Below are 18116 nucleotides of genomic sequence, written 5' to 3'. Positions count from 1 at the left end.
GTGCTGAACCCCATTAATTTCAGCTCAGGGACCCCCTGCTTCCTGAGATAAAGACCTCCGGAGGTAGGGGGTGCCGGTAGCCACTCCGCTCGGCTAGCTGGGATCACATAATGGCGGTGTTTCAAAGCTCCCGCGCCCTGTGGACCAATAGGAAGCCGTGACATCATCCTGTGTGGCATCCGATTGGCCCACATGATGCAGGAGATTTAAAAAGCAGACTCAAACTGGCACCCCCTTCGGAGGTAAGTATCTCCAGAAGCAAAGGGTCTCTGGATCTGAAATTAGTGGGGTTTAGCTCTGGAGACCCTCTTCTTCAATCATATGTTAAAAAGTTAAAACATTTGCAAAGAAAATCGCCGGCTTCGATTGCTACTTTAAGGCCTTAGCACCATTTAGTATGAATCTGCCTGTGACAACACAAAGCGCAATATGGAGAGGGTGCCCATTCATGGCAGTACTGCTGGGTGCAGGGCCACCGACAGGGAAGGAGAGCCAGGACAGGTGGGTGCTGGGGTCATGGCTGGCCGGTGCTACAAGTCGGGCCCAACCTCTGGCCGTGCTCTGGCTGCCGGTCCTCTCGCCAACGGGCCCCGGCTCTCCCCCAGCGGCAGGCTTCTGCCTCACTGTGTCCCATACCGAGCTTCCGACGGCAGTGTGAGTGACGGGCCTCTCTGACATCGGTGTGTGCCAGAAGTACGCTTGGCCAGTATGAGAAGGTGGTCCGTCGCACAACGGTGTCGGACAGAGCTGGAGGAGAGCCGGTGCCTGGCAGCGAGTGGCCCGGCAGCCAGAGGTCAGCCCAACTTGCAGCGCCAGCCAACTGATCTGACCCCCCAAAGCCACCGGGCCAGGCCTGAGACCATCCCCAATGTGAATCTGTTTTTTTAAACATGTATTTGAGTGGTATATTTTTATACTGTATGTATTGGGGGTGTATTTTTATATGTTATATGGGGGCTGGGTGTATTTTTATATTTATTGGGGGGGTGTATTTTTAAGGTTTTAAGGATATCCCTGCTTCAGCACAGATCACTCTGGCTCAGTCAACGACTGAGCCACTGATTGAGCCATCTGTGCTGAATAGGGAGAAGGAGCGGCTCAGTGAGTAAAGACTGGCACTGAGTTTGAAGCAGGGGAACCTGGTTTGATTCCTGGTGTCGGCTCCTTGTGACCTTGGGCAAGTCACTTTATCTCCTTGTGCCTCAGGCACCAAAAACCTAGATTGTGGGTGTAAAGGCATTAAAGGGACTGTGTCTGTGAAGCACTACGTAAAACTAGCAGCGCTATACAAGAACAAACAATTATTATTACCCTTAAAAAAACCTGACTTGTTGGTGGCCCTTGAGAACTGGAGTGTGCCACCCCTAGTGTAAACATACTTAAGATTCGTCATTCTTTTCTCTGAAGCACCCTGCACTACACATCAGCCTTTCTCCATACCCACTTCTGTTTACTTAATGCTAACACTGGAGCTCACATTCTTCATGAATCATCTACACTGCTTGTAGAACTCTTCCATCCTTGAGTCTGACCCTTTTTTCATGGAGGCTTTATATATTTTTTGAAAACACTTATTGCATCTTCCCTTTCTATCATCTAAAGTCAGTAACAGAAATCCAGGCCATTTCCAGGCCCACTAACACACTTGTTACCTTTCTTCTACGCCAGATGCTATCTGCGTGTGTCCAGTTCATTTCCTAGATACTGATATAAATAAATAAGAGCTTATTTTCCCGTCATTGCTGTCTAATCCTGTGATACTAACAAGTGCTGCAAGAAAAGGTGGTAGGTTTCATGTTTGGTAAAGCAACTAAGCTCTAGAGATCCGCAAATAATATAGTTAATAAAACAAACGTTTGGAAAAGTCAACAGATAAAAAAACGACAATAGAACAAATACATTTTAAGTTTCCCCATATTTGAATTAAAAAATGATCATGCTACTTCTTTACATGTGCAAGCGTGACATTATGTTTTTGCTTTTTGTCCTTTAAACTTGTGTCTTGTTATGTTTTGAAATAGAAATAATTTGATGTTTTGCAGTGTGACGGTACTCGGCATAGATAGTGGGGACAGCACAAAAAACAGAATAAAAGATGGATGAGAAAGATCCACAAGGTTCGGGAATAAAGTCAGAGGTCATTTAGTTTTGCCGTAACTGGGGCGGAGGTGGGCAACTCCAGTCCTCAAGGGCCACCAGCAGGTCAGGTGTTAAGGATATCCCTGCTTCAGCACAGGTTGGTCAATCAGTGGCTGTCGTTGACTAGCCCAGTGGTGTGTAAAGTGGGGGACGCAACCACCAGGGGGGGCGCGAGATTACCAGCGGGGTTTATAGAGGTCCCGCGCGCCTCCCGAAGGCACATAAATTAAGTGCCGGGGGAGCTGCATGACCTCTGTAAACCTCACTTACTGTGATTCAGCCGGCACCTAGAGACACGTCGCCATGGCAACGCGGCGTCAAATGACGTCCAGACGCCGGGAATCAAGGTAAGGAGGAGGAGGGAGGGGGCGCGCGGAGAGGAGGACATCCGGCAGGGGGGCGCAGGGAAAAAAGTTTGCGCCCCCCTGGACTAGCCAACTCCAGTCATCAAGAGCCAACAACAGATCAGGGTTTACGGATATCCCTGCTTTAGCACAGGTGGCTCAATCAGTATCTCAATCTTTGACTGAGTCACTGATTGAGCCACCTGTGCTGAAGCAGGGATATCCTTAAAACCTGACCTGTTGGGGGCCCTTGAGGACTGGAGTTGCCCTCCACTGAACTAGGGGGATATGCAGTTTGGCCAAATGGTCCATATAATAATTTTTTTGTTTTGGTTTCTGTATTCAGGCTAGCAGACGCACAAACTGGGCTGTGATGTGTTAAAAAAAAAATGAGGTTAGGTGCAGCTATACACACAACCCACGCAACACACATTCAGAATATACAAAGCAAATTCACGTCTCTGATGCACAAAAAGAAAGACCCGCATACACCAACATAAGCTGTGATCTTTTAATGCCATGGCTGTAGTCTATTTTTACGCAGCTGGTTCACTCACAGTGATGTTCCAACCTGCATATATCTTTCTTGTGGAAACACAAGTTTAAAGAATGTGCTTATTTGATGTTTCTGCAGTAAGCTAGCAAAAAAAATCAACATTTTTCTTTTTCCCAAAAGATGACAAAACATGATTATCATTATGCCAGTTTTGAAGCCGTTTATTTATTTACTAGCTGAGAGCCCCGGCGTTGCCCGGGATGTTTGTGGTGTGGGTGTGGCATTTGGGTGGGGAGTGGTCCACGCGGCCCATGTGCGGTGGTAGTGCTGCTGTGGCTGTACTGATGGTGATTGTATTGGTGTGCTGATTTGGGAGGGTTTGGTGCTGATGTGGGGGTGCGGATGTGGGTGTGCCGATGGGGGAGGTGCAAAGGTGGCGATGTGTGGGTGCTGATGGTGTTGATGGGGGCTGGGAATGGTGGGGAGCCGAGAATGCCAGTGTGCTGGGGGGGCATGGGATACCGGTGTGCTGATGTGGTGGTGCTGGGGTGTGTGTGTGTATACACGTGTGTGTGTATGTGTATACACGTGTGTGTGTGTATACACGTGTGTGTGTGTATACACGTGTGTGTGTGTGTATACACGTGTGTGTATACACGTGTGTGTGTGTATGTGTATACACGTGTGTGTGTGTATACACGTGTGTGTGTGTATACACGTGTGTGTGTATACACATGTGTGTGTGTGTGTATACACGTGTGTGTATACACGTGTGTGTGTATACATTGTGTGTATGTATATATTGTGTGTGTGTATACGTGTGTGTGTATACACATGTGTGTATACACGTGTATACATGTTTGTGTGTGTGTATACATGTTTGTGTGTATACATTGTATGTGTGTGTGTGTATAAGTGTGTGTGTGTGTGTGTGTGTGTGTGTACACATGTTTGTGTGTGTATACACATGTGTGTGTGTATACGTGTGTGTGTGTATATACATGTGTGTGTGTATACATGTGTGTGTGTATACATGTGTGTGTATACACATGTGTGTGTATACACATGTGTGTGTATACACGTGTGTGTGTGTACACATGTGTGTGTGTACACATGTGTGTGTGTGTACACATGTGTGTGTGTGTACACATGTGTGTGTGTGTACACATGTGTGTGTGTGTGTACACATGTGTGTGTGTGTGTACACATGTGTGTGTGTGTGTGTGTACACATGTGTGTGTGTGTGTGTACACATGTGTGTGTGTATACACATGTGTGTGTATACACATGTGTGTGTATACACGTGTGTGTATACACGTGTGTGTATACACGTGTGTGTGTGTGTGTGTATACATGTGTGTGTGTGTGTGTATACATGTGTGTGTGTATACATGTGTGTGTATACATGTGTGTGTGTGTATACATTATGTGTATGTATACCTGTGTGTATACGTGTGTGAGTGTATACGTGTGTGTGTGTGTGTGTGTGTATGTGTACATGTGTGTGTGTGTATGTCTCCACGTATGTGTTTGTATGTCTCCATGTGTGTGTGTGTATGTCTCCATGTGTGTGTGTACGTGTACATGTGTGTGAGTATACGTGTACATGTGTGTGTGTGTACGTGTCTACGTGTACATGTGTGTGTGTGTGTGTACGTGTACGTGTGTGTGTGTGTGTGTACGTGTCTACGTGTACATGTGTGTGTGCGTGTCTACGTGTACGTGCGTGTGTGTCTACGTGCGTGTGTGTGTACGTGTGTATGTGTGTGTCTGTGTGTGTCTACGTGTGTGTGTTTGTGTCTACGTGTGTGTGTTTGTGTATACGTGTGTGTGTGTGTATACGTGTGTGTGTGTGTCTACGTCTGTGTGTGTGTGTGTGTGTCTACGTGTGTGTGTGTGTGTCTGTGTCCCTGTGTGTCCTTTGGCCCGTGACTCCGCCTCAGGGAAGGGGGGGGGGTGGGGGGGGAGGTGGTGGGGGTGGGGGGAGAGGTGGTGGGAAGGAGGGGGGTGGGGGGGAAGGGGAGGTGGGGGGGAGGTGGTGGGAAGGGGGGGGGGTGGGGGGGAGGTGGTGGGAAAGGGGGGGGTGGTGCGGGGGAGGTGGTGGGAAGGGGGGGGTGCGGGGGAGGTGGTGGGAAGGGGGGGGAGGTGGTGGGAAGGGGGGGGAGGTGGGGGGGAGGTGGTGGGAAGGGGGGGGGGGGTGGGGGGAGGTGGTGGGAAGGGGGGGGGAGGTGGTGGGGAGTTGGGAAGGGGGGTGGGGGAGGTGGGAAGGGGGGTGGAGGTGGTGAGAGGTTGTAAGGGGGAGTGAAGGGAAGGTGAAGGGGGGGTGAAGGTGGGGGTGGAGGGGAGGTGAAGGGGAGGTGAAGGGGGGGGGGGGTGGAGGGGAGGTGAAGGGGGGGGTGGAGGGGAGGTGAAGGGGGGGGTGAGGGGAGGTGAAGGGGGGGGTGGAGGGGAGGTGAAGGGGGGGGGTGGAGGGGAGGTGAAGGGGGGGGTGGAGGGGAGGTGAAGGGGGGTGGAGGGGAGGTGAAGGGGGGGTGGAGGGGAGGTGAGGGGGGGGTGGAGGGGAGGTGAAGGGGAGGTGAAGGGGGGGGTGGAGGGGAGGTGAAGGGGGGGTGAAGGGGGGGGTGGAGGGGAGGTGAAGGGGGGGGGGAGGTGAGGGAGGTGGGGGGGTGAAGGGGAGGGGAGGGGGGTGAAGGGGAGGTCGGGGGGGGTGAAGGGGAGGTGGGGGGGGGTGAAGGGGAGGTGGGGGGGGGGGTGAAGGGGAGGTGGGGGGGGGTGAAGGGGGGTGAAGGGGAGGTGGGGGGGGGTGAAGGGGCGGTGGGGGGGGGGGTGAAGTGGAGGTGGGGGGGGTGAAGGGGAGGTGGGGGGGGTGAAGGGGAGGTGGGGGGGGGGTGAAGGGGAGGTGGGGGGGGTGAAGGGGAGGTGAAGGGGGGTGGAGGGGAGGTGAAGGGGGGGTGGAGGGGAGGTGAAGGGGGGGTGGAGGGGAGGTGAAGGGGGGGTGGAGGGGAGGTGAAGGGGGGGTGGAGGGGGGTGGAAGGGAAGTGGAGTGAGGGGAGGTGAGGGGTGGGTGAGGGGAGGTGAGATGAAGGGGGGTGAGGGGAGGTGAGGGGAGGTGAAGGGGGGTGAGGGGAGGTGAAGGGGGGTGAGGGGAGGTGAAGGGGGGTGTGGGGAGGTGAAGGCCGCTCCCTCACCCGTCCGGCCGCTCACTCACCCGTTCGGCAGCTCCCTCACCCGTCCGGCCGCTCCCACGTGGATCTGAGGCGGGAGGCAGCTTGTTGTTGCCGGTCCCCCGCTGTGTCCCGGGCGCTCGCTCGCTCCGCTGACTGTAGCGGCGCCGGGGGGGGGGGGGTGGAGGGGAGGTGATTTGAAGGGGGGTGAGGGGAGGTGAAGGCCGCTCACTCACCCGTCCGGCCGCTCCCACGTGGAACTGAGGCGGGAGGCAGCTTCTTGTGGCCGCTCCCCCGCTGTGTCCCGGGCACTCGCTCCTCCGCTGACTGTAGCGGCGCCGGGGGGGGGGAGGCTGATTTCGGGGAGGAAGAGGCGGAGGCTCCGGCGGGTATGTGAGGCCCCCCCCCCGGGTTATACATGCTGCTAATGTACACCCCCCCCCCTACTGTGTGTGTGTGTGTGTGTGTGTCCGTGTGTCCGTGTGTGTGTGTCCGTGTGTCCGTGTGTCCGTGTGTGTGTGTGTGTATATCCCTGTGTGTGTGTTTGTGTCCCTGTGTGTCCTTTGGGCCGTCACTCCGCCTCAGGCCAATGAGAGGTGTGCGGGGGCGGCCCAAGGGACCAATGAGATTTCCCCTAGGGACACCGGACATCCAGCAGGCAGGCATGCATGCAGGCAGGCAGGCAAACATACAGTGCTTTCACTAATATAGTATAAGATTTTTAAATGTTTCTGCATATATTATTCCATTCCAAATAAATATTATGGTATCCAAACACTGCTGCCTTGATGTCCCCTTGTATTCAGCATGCATGATGTTTTTTCTTGCAGGTTGTGCAAGAGGAAATTCCTATCCCTTCTAGCTTTGTGAAACTGAGCTACTTAAGCAGTCGAACACTTGGATACAAAAGCTTGGTACACATCATTTTGACCCACGCTTCCATTCCTATTGGGCTGAGCAAAGTGCATCTAATAGTAGCCGTGGAAGGAAGACTTGTACAGAAATGGTTTCCTGCGGCTATCAACCTGGTTTATACATTTGCCTGGAATAAAACAGACATTTATGGACAAAAGGTTTCGGGTCTGGCAGAAGCGCTGGGTATGTTTTAATACTTCATACTTGCAGACAGAATTTTTAGTCAACAGAAATAATACATACGTTTAAAATATGCTGTTTGCTGCTTATATATTTACTAGTATTTGTGGAATTAGTTTTGCTCAACATAATTTCATCATTGCCTTCAGATATGTTTATATTAGGAGGTTGCCATTTTGGTGCAATCAGGGCGTTATCAAAAAATGTATATCTTTTATAATTAAGGAACTTTCCTTGGAAGTGAGAGGTTCCCATGTAAAACCCACTGCAACCTCTGTGTGACTTTGAACAAATGAAAATAGTGTATCTCCTCCTAGCGCCGGTAGATTTTAGAAAACACCTTTGCAAAGTCCCGTCTGTGTTTGAGCGGAAGGGTCCTTTCTACCTTTGATGTAACCTCTAGCTTCAAAACTTTGAAATAGGATCACAGTAAATGTTTAATTGACTGTTAAGTCCAATGTGCTCGTGCTTTGCAGCACTCTGCTTTCCAGCCCTAGCGGTGGGGTGTGCCGATCAGTGTCACGTCAATGGCCAGCGAGCCACATGTTGCCACAAAGCCGTGCGGACCCATCCCAAACTCAAAGGCATTATCCTTCATACAATCTGAGCATTGCACAGTTGGAATTTAGCAACTCTGTATTAGCTTCTTTTTTTAAACCACTAACCCAGACCCCCCCCCCCCCCCAAAGGGTGCTGCTAAGTTTTAGCCCTCCTTTACTCCCGAGCCCCATTCATACCTATAGGAGTAAAGGTGGGCTAAAGCTTAGCACTGTTTAGTGGATCTGTGCCCATGTGTTAAAAGTTGAATGTGATGTGGAAAAATGACTCTATTTGAGGCTGGACTTCAGCTTGATTGACCCCCTGACCCTCTATCGCCGTGCTATAGTTGCACGTCTATTCTTTTTCACTTGTTGGCTTTGACATCTAGCTGCCATTCCGCTATTAATAGGAGACAGGTTACTCGAGGATTGCACTTAAACACAGCAATATTTGTCATTACTCTTTCAGTTTACCATAAGTAATGTCTGGAAATGGCAGATTCATTGCCTTTCTTAATTGCATATTCCTTTAATCATCCGTCTTTTTACAAGTTTATTTAATGAACAGCTCCAGAAGTTTGAATATATATATTTTAAACTGTAACTAAGTGGTTTCTAATATATTCAGGAAGACTTCTGTTTAAGAATAAATTCTACTTTAATTATATCGCTTGTCAACAAGCTTTCAGAAATGTGATAACTACTTGATATATTTTTTTTATTAGCGATGTTATGTGTATGACATGAAACTCATTAACTTGTTCAGCTAAGTATAAACTTGGTTATAGTATGTGTGTTGGTACAGTACCAGCGCTGGTTTCAGATGTTTGTGATCTACTTCATATCTGTTCCCATTTTGGTCATTGGCTGCGCTTGTAGTGCCGGCGACGCGACCGATGACGTCGCCATTGCGATAGTTGTGTTTGAAGTTGTGTTTGTGGCCAGCAACGCCAGAAAGGGGGAATGCAGAGGGACGGAGACGCTCTCTGATTGGCCACAAGGGGAGACCGTCGCGGAAAAAAATCAAATAACAGTGACTCCCTGATTTTTGGTAGCGCTGTCGCTTGGTTGCGCCGTTGCCGTTGCGTGCACTATAAGCGCTGACAACAGTGACAATTTTTTTGACGCCACTTCGCTGTCACCGTCGCCGGCACTATAAGCGCAGCCTAATTCACAGAAAACATATATGACTGTTTTCAAACATACAAAGACGTATTTACTAAGCGGTATTAAGGTGTGAGACTTTCACATTCTACTTGTCTGAGAAATCAACAATAATAGTAACAAAGGACCATATTCTTATTATTAAAGGAGCAATCTGTGCAATATACTATATGTGTGTTTTGTTAAATAAATCTGTTCTGTGGTATTAGATCATATTTACTAGATTTAAAAAAAATGATTATTCAACTCCTAATACCATTTTTAATGAGCTTTAATATACAGATACTCCTTTGATTTCTATAACAGGCTTTAGCCCACCTCCCCAGCAGTGCAAGATAATTGCAACACTTTTCTGTTTATGATAACTTGTTGCCAATGTTCCCAGCAGTGTGAGCTGCAAACTGTAACAATAGATAATGTTACCTTAGTAACACAAGAATACATTGTAGCTGCTGAGTTACACTAACTGAAGGATTGATTGAAACTGAAAGGCAGCCATTTAATGAACGCGGTAAACAGCATTCGGCTGATCGATCACGGGATTACAAATTGATCTGCAGCTGGGGTAATTAGTTATAAATAAAGGTAATCAAAGGCTGCGTAGCTTAAAACAAAAAAAGAACATTTCTTTTAATAAAGTGCCGCTTGCATTGCCTCTTTAAGTGGTGATGGTAAATAAGAAACTGTAAAGCTCAGTTAAGCGAATACCCCAGAGCCTGTATTTTAATGGAGCAATCCAAGTACCTTTTTTATTTCATTTGTTTACATTTGTTTTACCCAGTATTGAAGCAGGGGGTCTCTAGAGCTGAACCCCGTTAATTTGGTGTCCCCTTGCTTCCAGAGATACTTACCTCTGTATGGGGTGCTGGTAGACGCTCCGGCTCAGCTAGCCGGGGTTTAAAGTTTAAACTCCCGCATCACCCGAGCCAAGAGGAAGCGGAACCCAATGACATCATGGCTTCCTATTGGCTCGCAGTGCGCGGGAGCTTTGAAGAGCGGCCATCATGTGGTATCCCTGGTAGCCAAGCAGAGCAGCTACCAGCACCAACTACAGGAGGTAAGTATGTCCGGATGCCGGGGGTCCCCAGAGCTGAAATGAAAAGAGGTTCAGCTTCGGAGACCCCATGCTTCAATCCTGGGTAAAAAAATAAAATTCAAATGTTTTTTTTTTTTTTAAATGCATGGATTTCCGCTCCTCAGCAAATAACTGTCTTAGAAAGAAGTTTCAAACAGTGTTTTCTGTGATGTGATCCACGTGGAACGTCTTCATTAAAGGTAGCCCCTTCAAAAGGCTTTTCCTCTTCCAAAGATCTTTTAAATAACATTATAGTTTGTTATTGTATATGTGCTCTGGGCCGTATTTAATTTAGCAGTTCCGTGTTTTGTTTCCTTCCATCATAAACAATCATCTTTTGGTTAATAGGCCAGTTGCTGCATGGTATATACAGTATGTGAATTAATTCACATAAGCCATTTCAAGACCGTATCTAAGGCAACCGGTACCGTACACGTCTGACATTTGACAATTTAGGGGAGGAGAACGTGATTGAGTTATTATAGGCTATGAGTACCACAGAAAGGTGATTTTAGCATACAGTGTAGAAAGATGAAATAGCCCGTAAGCCGAGATGCTGGAAAATGATGTGCAATTGATGCACATTAAATAAAAAAACATGAATAATTTCACTAAGGCTTAGACGACAAAATGTTTGCTTGACAAAATACCGAGACACCCTGAAAGCAAAGAAGGCGCCTGTCCTCTGATGACTGTATAATCGTTATACTTACATGCCACGAAATGAATTGATGGGCTATGAAATCTGAAAATGAATGCTACTCGTGTTATTAATAGAGGATTTGGAAATAAGCCACAGGAACAATCAATGCTGTCTTTTTTATTTTTTTTATTAAATTGAATTGGGCTGTCCTTTCTGCAAGAGAAGAGTTTGATGTCATTTTGAATTTATTTATTTTTTGCCCCCTCCTGAGTTTTCCTACAATAACTTTACAGCTTATTTCTGGGTTTCTTTTGTCTCGGTACAATGCAGGCTCAGAAAAGTCCTATCTGCATACAGGAGAGGGGATGGAAATATATGTTAAGATTGAAAATAGCAGCCAGAATATTGAGGAGTCCAGGGTTAAAACATAGGTTAAAATCCTTTGTAATCCAGTACCTAAGGAAGAGAGCGTTGTTCCCCAAAGCTAGTCTTTATAATATATTCTGTTAGTCCAAATAAAACAGGTACCCACTACTTTTGAAGTACACAATCCTTTTGGTACAAGTAGTAGAAATCATGGTATAAATAATAGTTATATTATTTGGATTAGATACACTTTAGGGCAGTGGTGAGCACCCCAGGCCTGAACTACTGCGTGTATTAAATGCAAACTTGATGTAACAATCATCTTATTAATATTATTATTATTATCATTGTTTATTTGTCAAGCGCAAACATATACCGCAGCGCAGATACAGAAGGTATTGCTCCTGAGAGCTTACACTCTAGTGGGAATAAGGGGCAATGTAAAAGCAAAGGGTAAAGTGGCTGCTCAATGTGGGACGGAGTATGCGTCAGGGTGGGGTATGGCCTAGCCGCACAGCTTATCCCATTAAAGCAGCTGTCCAAGCTGCCGTTCTCTCTCCCCCCCCCCCCCGCCTCCCCTCCCCCCGCCTCCCCTCCTTAATAGGTGCATTAATACAATCCACACAAGGATAAGTAATTGGCTAAGTTGCAGATCGATCCGTTCTCCTGTGATCGATCGGCGAAGATTCGGCTGGGGGTTCACTGAATGGCTGTCAGTGCAGCAGAAGAGGACCAAAGATGCAAAGTTCTGTGGGGAAGATCATGTGACCAGGGAGTCACTAGATACAATTGGTGCACTGCTAGAGAGAGGGCTGGGCTCAAAAAGGGGTGTGCCAGAGCCTGTTTCAGAAGGGAAGGGGATGTGACTTTGTAAATGGTTGCTATAGAAACAACAAATGCTTGCTACATTATAATACATAAAAAATATAATTCACCGTGTTTTTAAAAAAAAAAAAAAAAGGCTACAAGTTTTTCTCATAGTACAGAACTGATTTATTTAAAAAAAAATAAGAAGCACATGTTGGTCTGCAGCTTTAAGGTAGCATTGCGTTTGGTCCTTAATTGCCACAGCCTAGAAAACAGTCTAGCACGGGCTTCTTCCACCTGCAAATGAGATGATCATTTAAAGGCCAATGCTCAGGCACATTGCTCAAGCACAGTGCTCATGGGTTCTTGGTTGCAAAATGGGGCTAACTGTGTGCTATAGCTTACAGGAAAAATGTTAAAGGCCGTCTTGGGCTTCTGTTCCCTCGTGTGTCCTGGATTCCAGTGAGCTGAAATCTCATATTTTTTACAAGCTATGGGGAAACTAAAATAGAGGCACTATAATCAGGTTGCATTTTCTTTTGAAGATAACGTCAGGTGGCTGAAAAGGTAAAATATAGGGACTTCTTCGCGAAGACACACAAACCACAGTGATTTATGCCTATAATACACATCTGTCTCAGGTGTCAGATCTGGCCTGGGAGTGATATAGTTGCTGCTATACCAATTTAAATGCTATGGAATAAACAAATACATTGAAGGCAGAATATGCATTTAAACGTCTTATTTTTTTTCATGGCAGTGTCAGTTGGATATGAATACGAATCATGCCCAGAGCTTGTGTTGTGGGAGAAAAGAACAGTAACATTGCAAGGCTTTGAGATGGACGCCTCAAACCTCGGAGGGTGGTCCTTCAACAAGCACCACATTTTAAATCCTCAAAACGGTAAGTGTAGCGCTTTTACGATTTGCATGTAAAATACTAGCGGGCTTATTCTAGTAGCTCCGAAGTTGTCATGTTCACAAGAATGAAATTGGGGGGAAGAAAAAAAAAACATATTCTCTATAGTCTTTTAATTATAGAGTCTACTGTATATAATTAGACTGTAAGCTCCTCGGGGCAGGGACTCCTCTTCCTTAATGTTACTTTTATGTCTAAAGCACTTATTCCCATGATCTGTTATTTATATTATCTGTTATTTATTTGATTACCACATGTATTACTACTGTGAAGCGCTATGTACATTAATGGCGCTATATAAATAAAGACATACAATACAATAGCAAAACCGCTTCTTCTAAACCACTTTTAAATTTAAAATTTTTAAAGGGGCTAAGTCCGTCCCCAGTCTGACTTATGGGTTTTGCTCTCTCTGCCAAACCCATATTTCAGGCTCTGGATGTGACTCACAATACCAATCTCGCCCCCTTGAGGTGGTTGGTGTTAAAAAAAAATGTGAGTTTTTAGAAGCGGTTTGCATAACGGAGCTACGAGACTTGCAGTTGCGAGCAAAAAAAAGCCGTTTGGACATGCGAGCAGGGCTTACAGGATAGCAGAGCACGCCAATCCGCTTCTAAAGTGCACTTTAGAAAGGGTTTGTCACACCTCGGAGCTGCGAGAATAGGCCCATACTGTTGGTGTCTACACTTTAAACTTATTAAATCTGAAAATAAGAGGAGATCTGTGCAATCTTTACAAAAAGGCACGCGATATTATATTGTCATTGTCAGTTATTCTGTCCATTTTGACGCCTGATACCAGCTGAGTCCCATGAATATTGTTACAGTGATGTGGTACTGATAAGTACTGGTTCCGTAAGCCTCCATTTCTTGGACGTTTAGCCAGATTTCTAAGTATACCAGATCCTTTCTCCACAAGTCAGTGTCTGGATCTCATTGTCAGAATAATGCTAGATACCTTTGTTACATGAATGAGACCCATTGTCTATTCTGTTATCCAGTGGAATCATCTTTCAAGCAATCCTCAAGTACACATCTAATGAAGCTCTCAATAGTGTTACTCAAGTGATTTTACAGCTTTCTATTGCAGACTTTTGATTAGGTCACTGCTAAGCACACTGTACTTCCACCTTGCTACTCCATATAAGAACACTTTTTCCAGTGTCTGTGGATCATCCTATTGTAATGTTGCAAAGTACTTTGATATTATTAGCTACCATTCTTCTATGTCTGCTCCTGTAAATTGTCATTAAAATATCATTTATTCACATTAGGAAGTAGAAAGATCTGATGTGCATCAGTCTGCACCAAAGTGCAAGCTCATACTCTAGAGCAGTGATTCCCAATAGGGGGCTAGGGAACCCCTAGGGTGTCTCCAGGAAGTTCGTCCCAAAAAATCTGTAATGGCGGATCCCAGGCAGTATAGCGGATTCCTGAGCCCATTTGGGGGCTGCACACTTAGTAAGACCCCAAACTACTCCTTGGTGTGGGTGTTATAGGTGTCAATTACAGCAGGAGCTTCCAAAGTTGCTCCCCACAATGCATTGCATCCACAGTGGCAAGGCATTATGGGACGTGACTTTGGAAACTCCCGCAGTGAGTGACACCTATACCCACCCCGCTGTTTGCACACACCTACTGTAGGTGCAGTTGGGGCCTTATTAAGTGGGTGTTCTCCCCACTAGCTCAGGACACTATACTGCCTGGGATCGGTCAAACAGTTCAGCTAGCTATAGTAAGATAAGTAGGCACTAAGATTTATTAATTAGGGGTCTGTGGGACAAATATTTTCTAGAAAGTGGTGCACAATGTAAAAAAAAAAAAGGTTGGGAACTGCTGATTTAGAGTGCTACAATGTTATAGATTTACACAGAATGTATATTCTATTGTGTCAGCATAAGAGATGTGTTATTTCTTTCTGTTGCATGTATTTGGTTTTACAGAATGCTTTATACTACTGGTGATTGGAACACATTAACATGGAACTTGTAGGGCTTCCACCTGGGAATTTCATCAGAATGTATCATCAGTTATGTGCCACTGAATGGATGTTTAAGGTGTTACTGGGAAAAACGTCTCTGTCTCGTTTGCGAGAAGATTAAAATACGGTAACATTTTACACATGTCCTTTCTGTCCGGTCACGGTTCCAGGGTGGACATGAGACTTGCTTACAGTCTTGTTATGCTCTCGTTCACGCGGCAATCCCGACGGTTCATTTTCAATTTTTTTAAGCGACACCTTTATTTTTGATATGATGGGAGCGAAGATGCCGGCGTTTCAGTCCCCTCCGAGGGAAACAACATTTCAGTTTAAATATGCGGCTAATAAGAAGCCGTAATGGCATCCGTTGGGGCTTCCTATTACCCTGTAAGGCTGCGGTCCCAGTGCGTTCTGCGCTGTGCGCACAAGCACCGCCCCCCAATCAGACCGGCCCCAGTACCTACCTCGGCGCGCATCTGCCAGCTGCGCTGTACTGCAAGTTTTCTCAAATACAAAAAAAAATTGTATTTGGAACTTGTGACGGAGGCGTGGCCACGCCCCCGCCGGTGGTTCAGCCAATGAGGGCGAACCAGCCGCGTGAGGTCATGACCATACCCCTGCAAAACCCCCGTCACGCCCCCTCCCGTCGCAATCTCTCCCTCTATCCCAAGACCGCAGACCGCGGTGAAGCGCTGTGTACGCCCCCCCACCCCCTGCGTGCAGGAGATTTCTAAAGCAGGATGTAACCCTGGTAACTTTACCGGTAGTTATCTCAGTAACCGGTGTGGGAACTCAGAGCTGTATATAATGTGGTTCAGCTCCGGGTCACCCTGTGTTTCCCATCATGGAAAAAGGGGGTCAGGAGTGGGGTGATTGCTGCTTTATACAGTAATAGTTTACTATTTGTGAGCCTACACCTCCAGTTAGGGAAGTTTTGCACTGTGGTCAGTTTGTTCTTTTTGTTATTTATTGCATTCCTTTGGCAGTGAAAAGGTTGTTCTTTTGCTGATGTAACATAGTATGAAGAACAATGTCATGCTACGACCCTTCTCGTTATCTCTTTTTATCAGGTTATTTCAAGAGCCATTTCCAAAAAGTGACACTTAAACCCCTGTAACATTCGGATTTCATAAAAAAATAAACAGAATTCTGCATTGTGCTTTTTTAAGGATATCCCTGCTTCAGCACAGGGGGTGCAGTGTTCTACTGAGCCACTCATCAGCTGTTAAACAGGATTCTGAACATGCAGATTTCTTATGTCTTTTAGGGATATTGCACAAAGGAGATGGAGAAAATATTTTCATATCTCAGCAGCCCCCTGTGATCTCTACACTGATGGGCAACGGTCAGCAGAGAGGCGTCTCCTGTGCCAGCTGCAACGGCCCGACGCATAGCAACAAACTCTTTGCTCCTGTTGCTATGGCAACTGGACCCGACAGTAGCGTGTACATTGGGGACTTTAACTTTGTGAGGCGGATACACCCGTCCGGAAATGTTATCAGCATTTTAGAGCTAAGGTAAGACGTGTTTATAAGATGTCGGAATGTCGCGATGGATTACCCCATGTGCCAGCTTGCATTCCCACACTCTGAGTCCTTACGCGGCAGCCAGGGTGTAGCTGAGCGCGCGCGCGCTGACCGCGATGAAACACATTGCTGCGATGTGTGTGGCCAGCGTGAGCGAGCGCCTGCGCGTGCACGGCGCTTAGCTGCTTGGCAAGACAACCAAATTTGATTTGGCTGCTCGCTGATGCATCACGCGAGCGGTTCGCCCAATGAGGGTGAACCAGCTCCGTGACGTCATTGCCGCGCCCCGTCATGCCCCCTCGAGCGCGCAACTGACTGGCCTGACGTCACGGCGCTCGAGCACTTTCCCACCCTGGCGCAGCCTTACACATACATACTAACGCAGCTTAGCCGCGGCTGCATGCAGTATTTATATATTTGCGATAAAAAAGCAGATTTACCAAGATTTTCAATGCGAAATCTGTATCTTTTTGATCATTTATTTTATAAGGTGTCAGGGAGGAATGTTTAGCTTTGTGCTTATGCACCAAGTATATTAACTGAAGTATTGCCATGTACCTGTGTTGGTGCAACAAATAATACCTTATTCTGTCTTCCCTGAAGACTTAATCCATCTTAATGTTGGCCAATATGTTTATGAATCCTAAATCAATCTACACAGAGGCCCAGATGTACGAAAGGGGGCTAGGCTCTAGCCTATAATCCCATTGATATGAACGGGTGCAAAAACACACTAAATCTTAGCATCCTTTTGTCAATCTGGACCAGTGTCCTAAATCCAGTCTGTGTCTATTACATTTCAAGCCATTAATATTCTGCAAAACTCCTCACAAGTCTTTGTGTTTCTATAAAATGTTCCCTGTTGCACATTTTTAATAAAAACTGCTGCATGGACATCTTTTTTTTCCCCCTGCGTTAATTTTTGTACATTGTAAAAGAATAGACTTTAAATTGAAAAATATTACACAAGTAAAATGAGATGTTCATGTCATTCTGTTTTTAACAGGGTGACTTTGTCAGGTTGATATATCCATCGTGAGTTATGAAACAGTGTACAGGCATACCCCGGTTTAAGGACACTCACTTTAAGTACACTCACTTTAAGTACACTCACGAGTAAGGACTTATCGCCCACTATGCAAACGGCAGCTCACGCATGCGCCTGTCAGAACGTCCTAAACAGCAATACCGGCTCCCTACCTGTACCGAAGCTGTGCGCAAGCGGGGAGACATTAGAGCCTGTTACAAATGCATTGTTTACATCAGTTATGCACGTATAGGACGATTGCAGTACAGTACATGCATCGATAAGTGGAAAAAAGGTAGTGCTTCACTTTAAGTACATTTTCGCTTTACATACATGCTCCGGTCCCATTGCGTACGTTAATGCGGGGTATGCCTGTACCCACTTGTAGAGCTTTGTACACCGCCCTCTATATGGCATTTTATGTTCTGAAAAATTCGACATAGAAATTCTCAAAACACAGATAGAAAATCCATAAGACCAGCGTATAAAAGCGTTTACTTAACAACCCGTGCCGTGAATTTGAATTCTGCGTAGCACCGCAGCCGTCGAACTCAGACAAGAGCAGGCGCCATAATAATACGCAGTGCAAGTTAATATTCCTATTTATCTGTGAATGCACGAATGCTTCGTTTAAGCCATTAGCATTTTGCAGTACCTAATTTTACGTGCTTAACATTTATCCAACTCAATCAGATTTATAATGCCTTTGGTAAAATAGAACTTTCATAAATACTCCTGTGTATACACCACACTTTTCAACCAGAACAAACTGCAACATGAGATTAAATTGCACGCAGCCTTGAGACTTGAAATTGTTTCTGTATAAATAAGT

At 46.3% G+C, this 18116-nt stretch overlaps 1 protein-coding gene across 5 annotated transcripts in view; it reads left to right on the top strand.

The window, feature by feature from the left end:
* TENM1 (teneurin transmembrane protein 1) overlaps positions 1–18116 on the top strand; it is a 318544-nt gene that overhangs the window by 233911 nt on the left and 66517 nt on the right. For all 5 annotated transcript variants that reach the window (XM_075573424.1, XM_075573422.1, XM_075573423.1 and 2 more), the window contains 3 exons: positions 6974–7241; positions 12593–12736; positions 15999–16248. In XM_075573424.1, the coding sequence (XP_075429539.1) occupies positions 6974–7241; positions 12593–12736; positions 15999–16248 (662 nt within the window). The remainder of the gene's footprint in view (positions 1–6973; positions 7242–12592; positions 12737–15998; positions 16249–18116) is intronic.

This window comes from Ascaphus truei, chromosome 16, assembly GCF_040206685.1.
Source record: "Ascaphus truei isolate aAscTru1 chromosome 16, aAscTru1.hap1, whole genome shotgun sequence".
NCBI classification, from domain to species: domain Eukaryota; kingdom Metazoa; phylum Chordata; class Amphibia; order Anura; family Ascaphidae; genus Ascaphus; species Ascaphus truei.
This window is presented reverse-complemented; position numbering and strand designations above follow the sequence as displayed.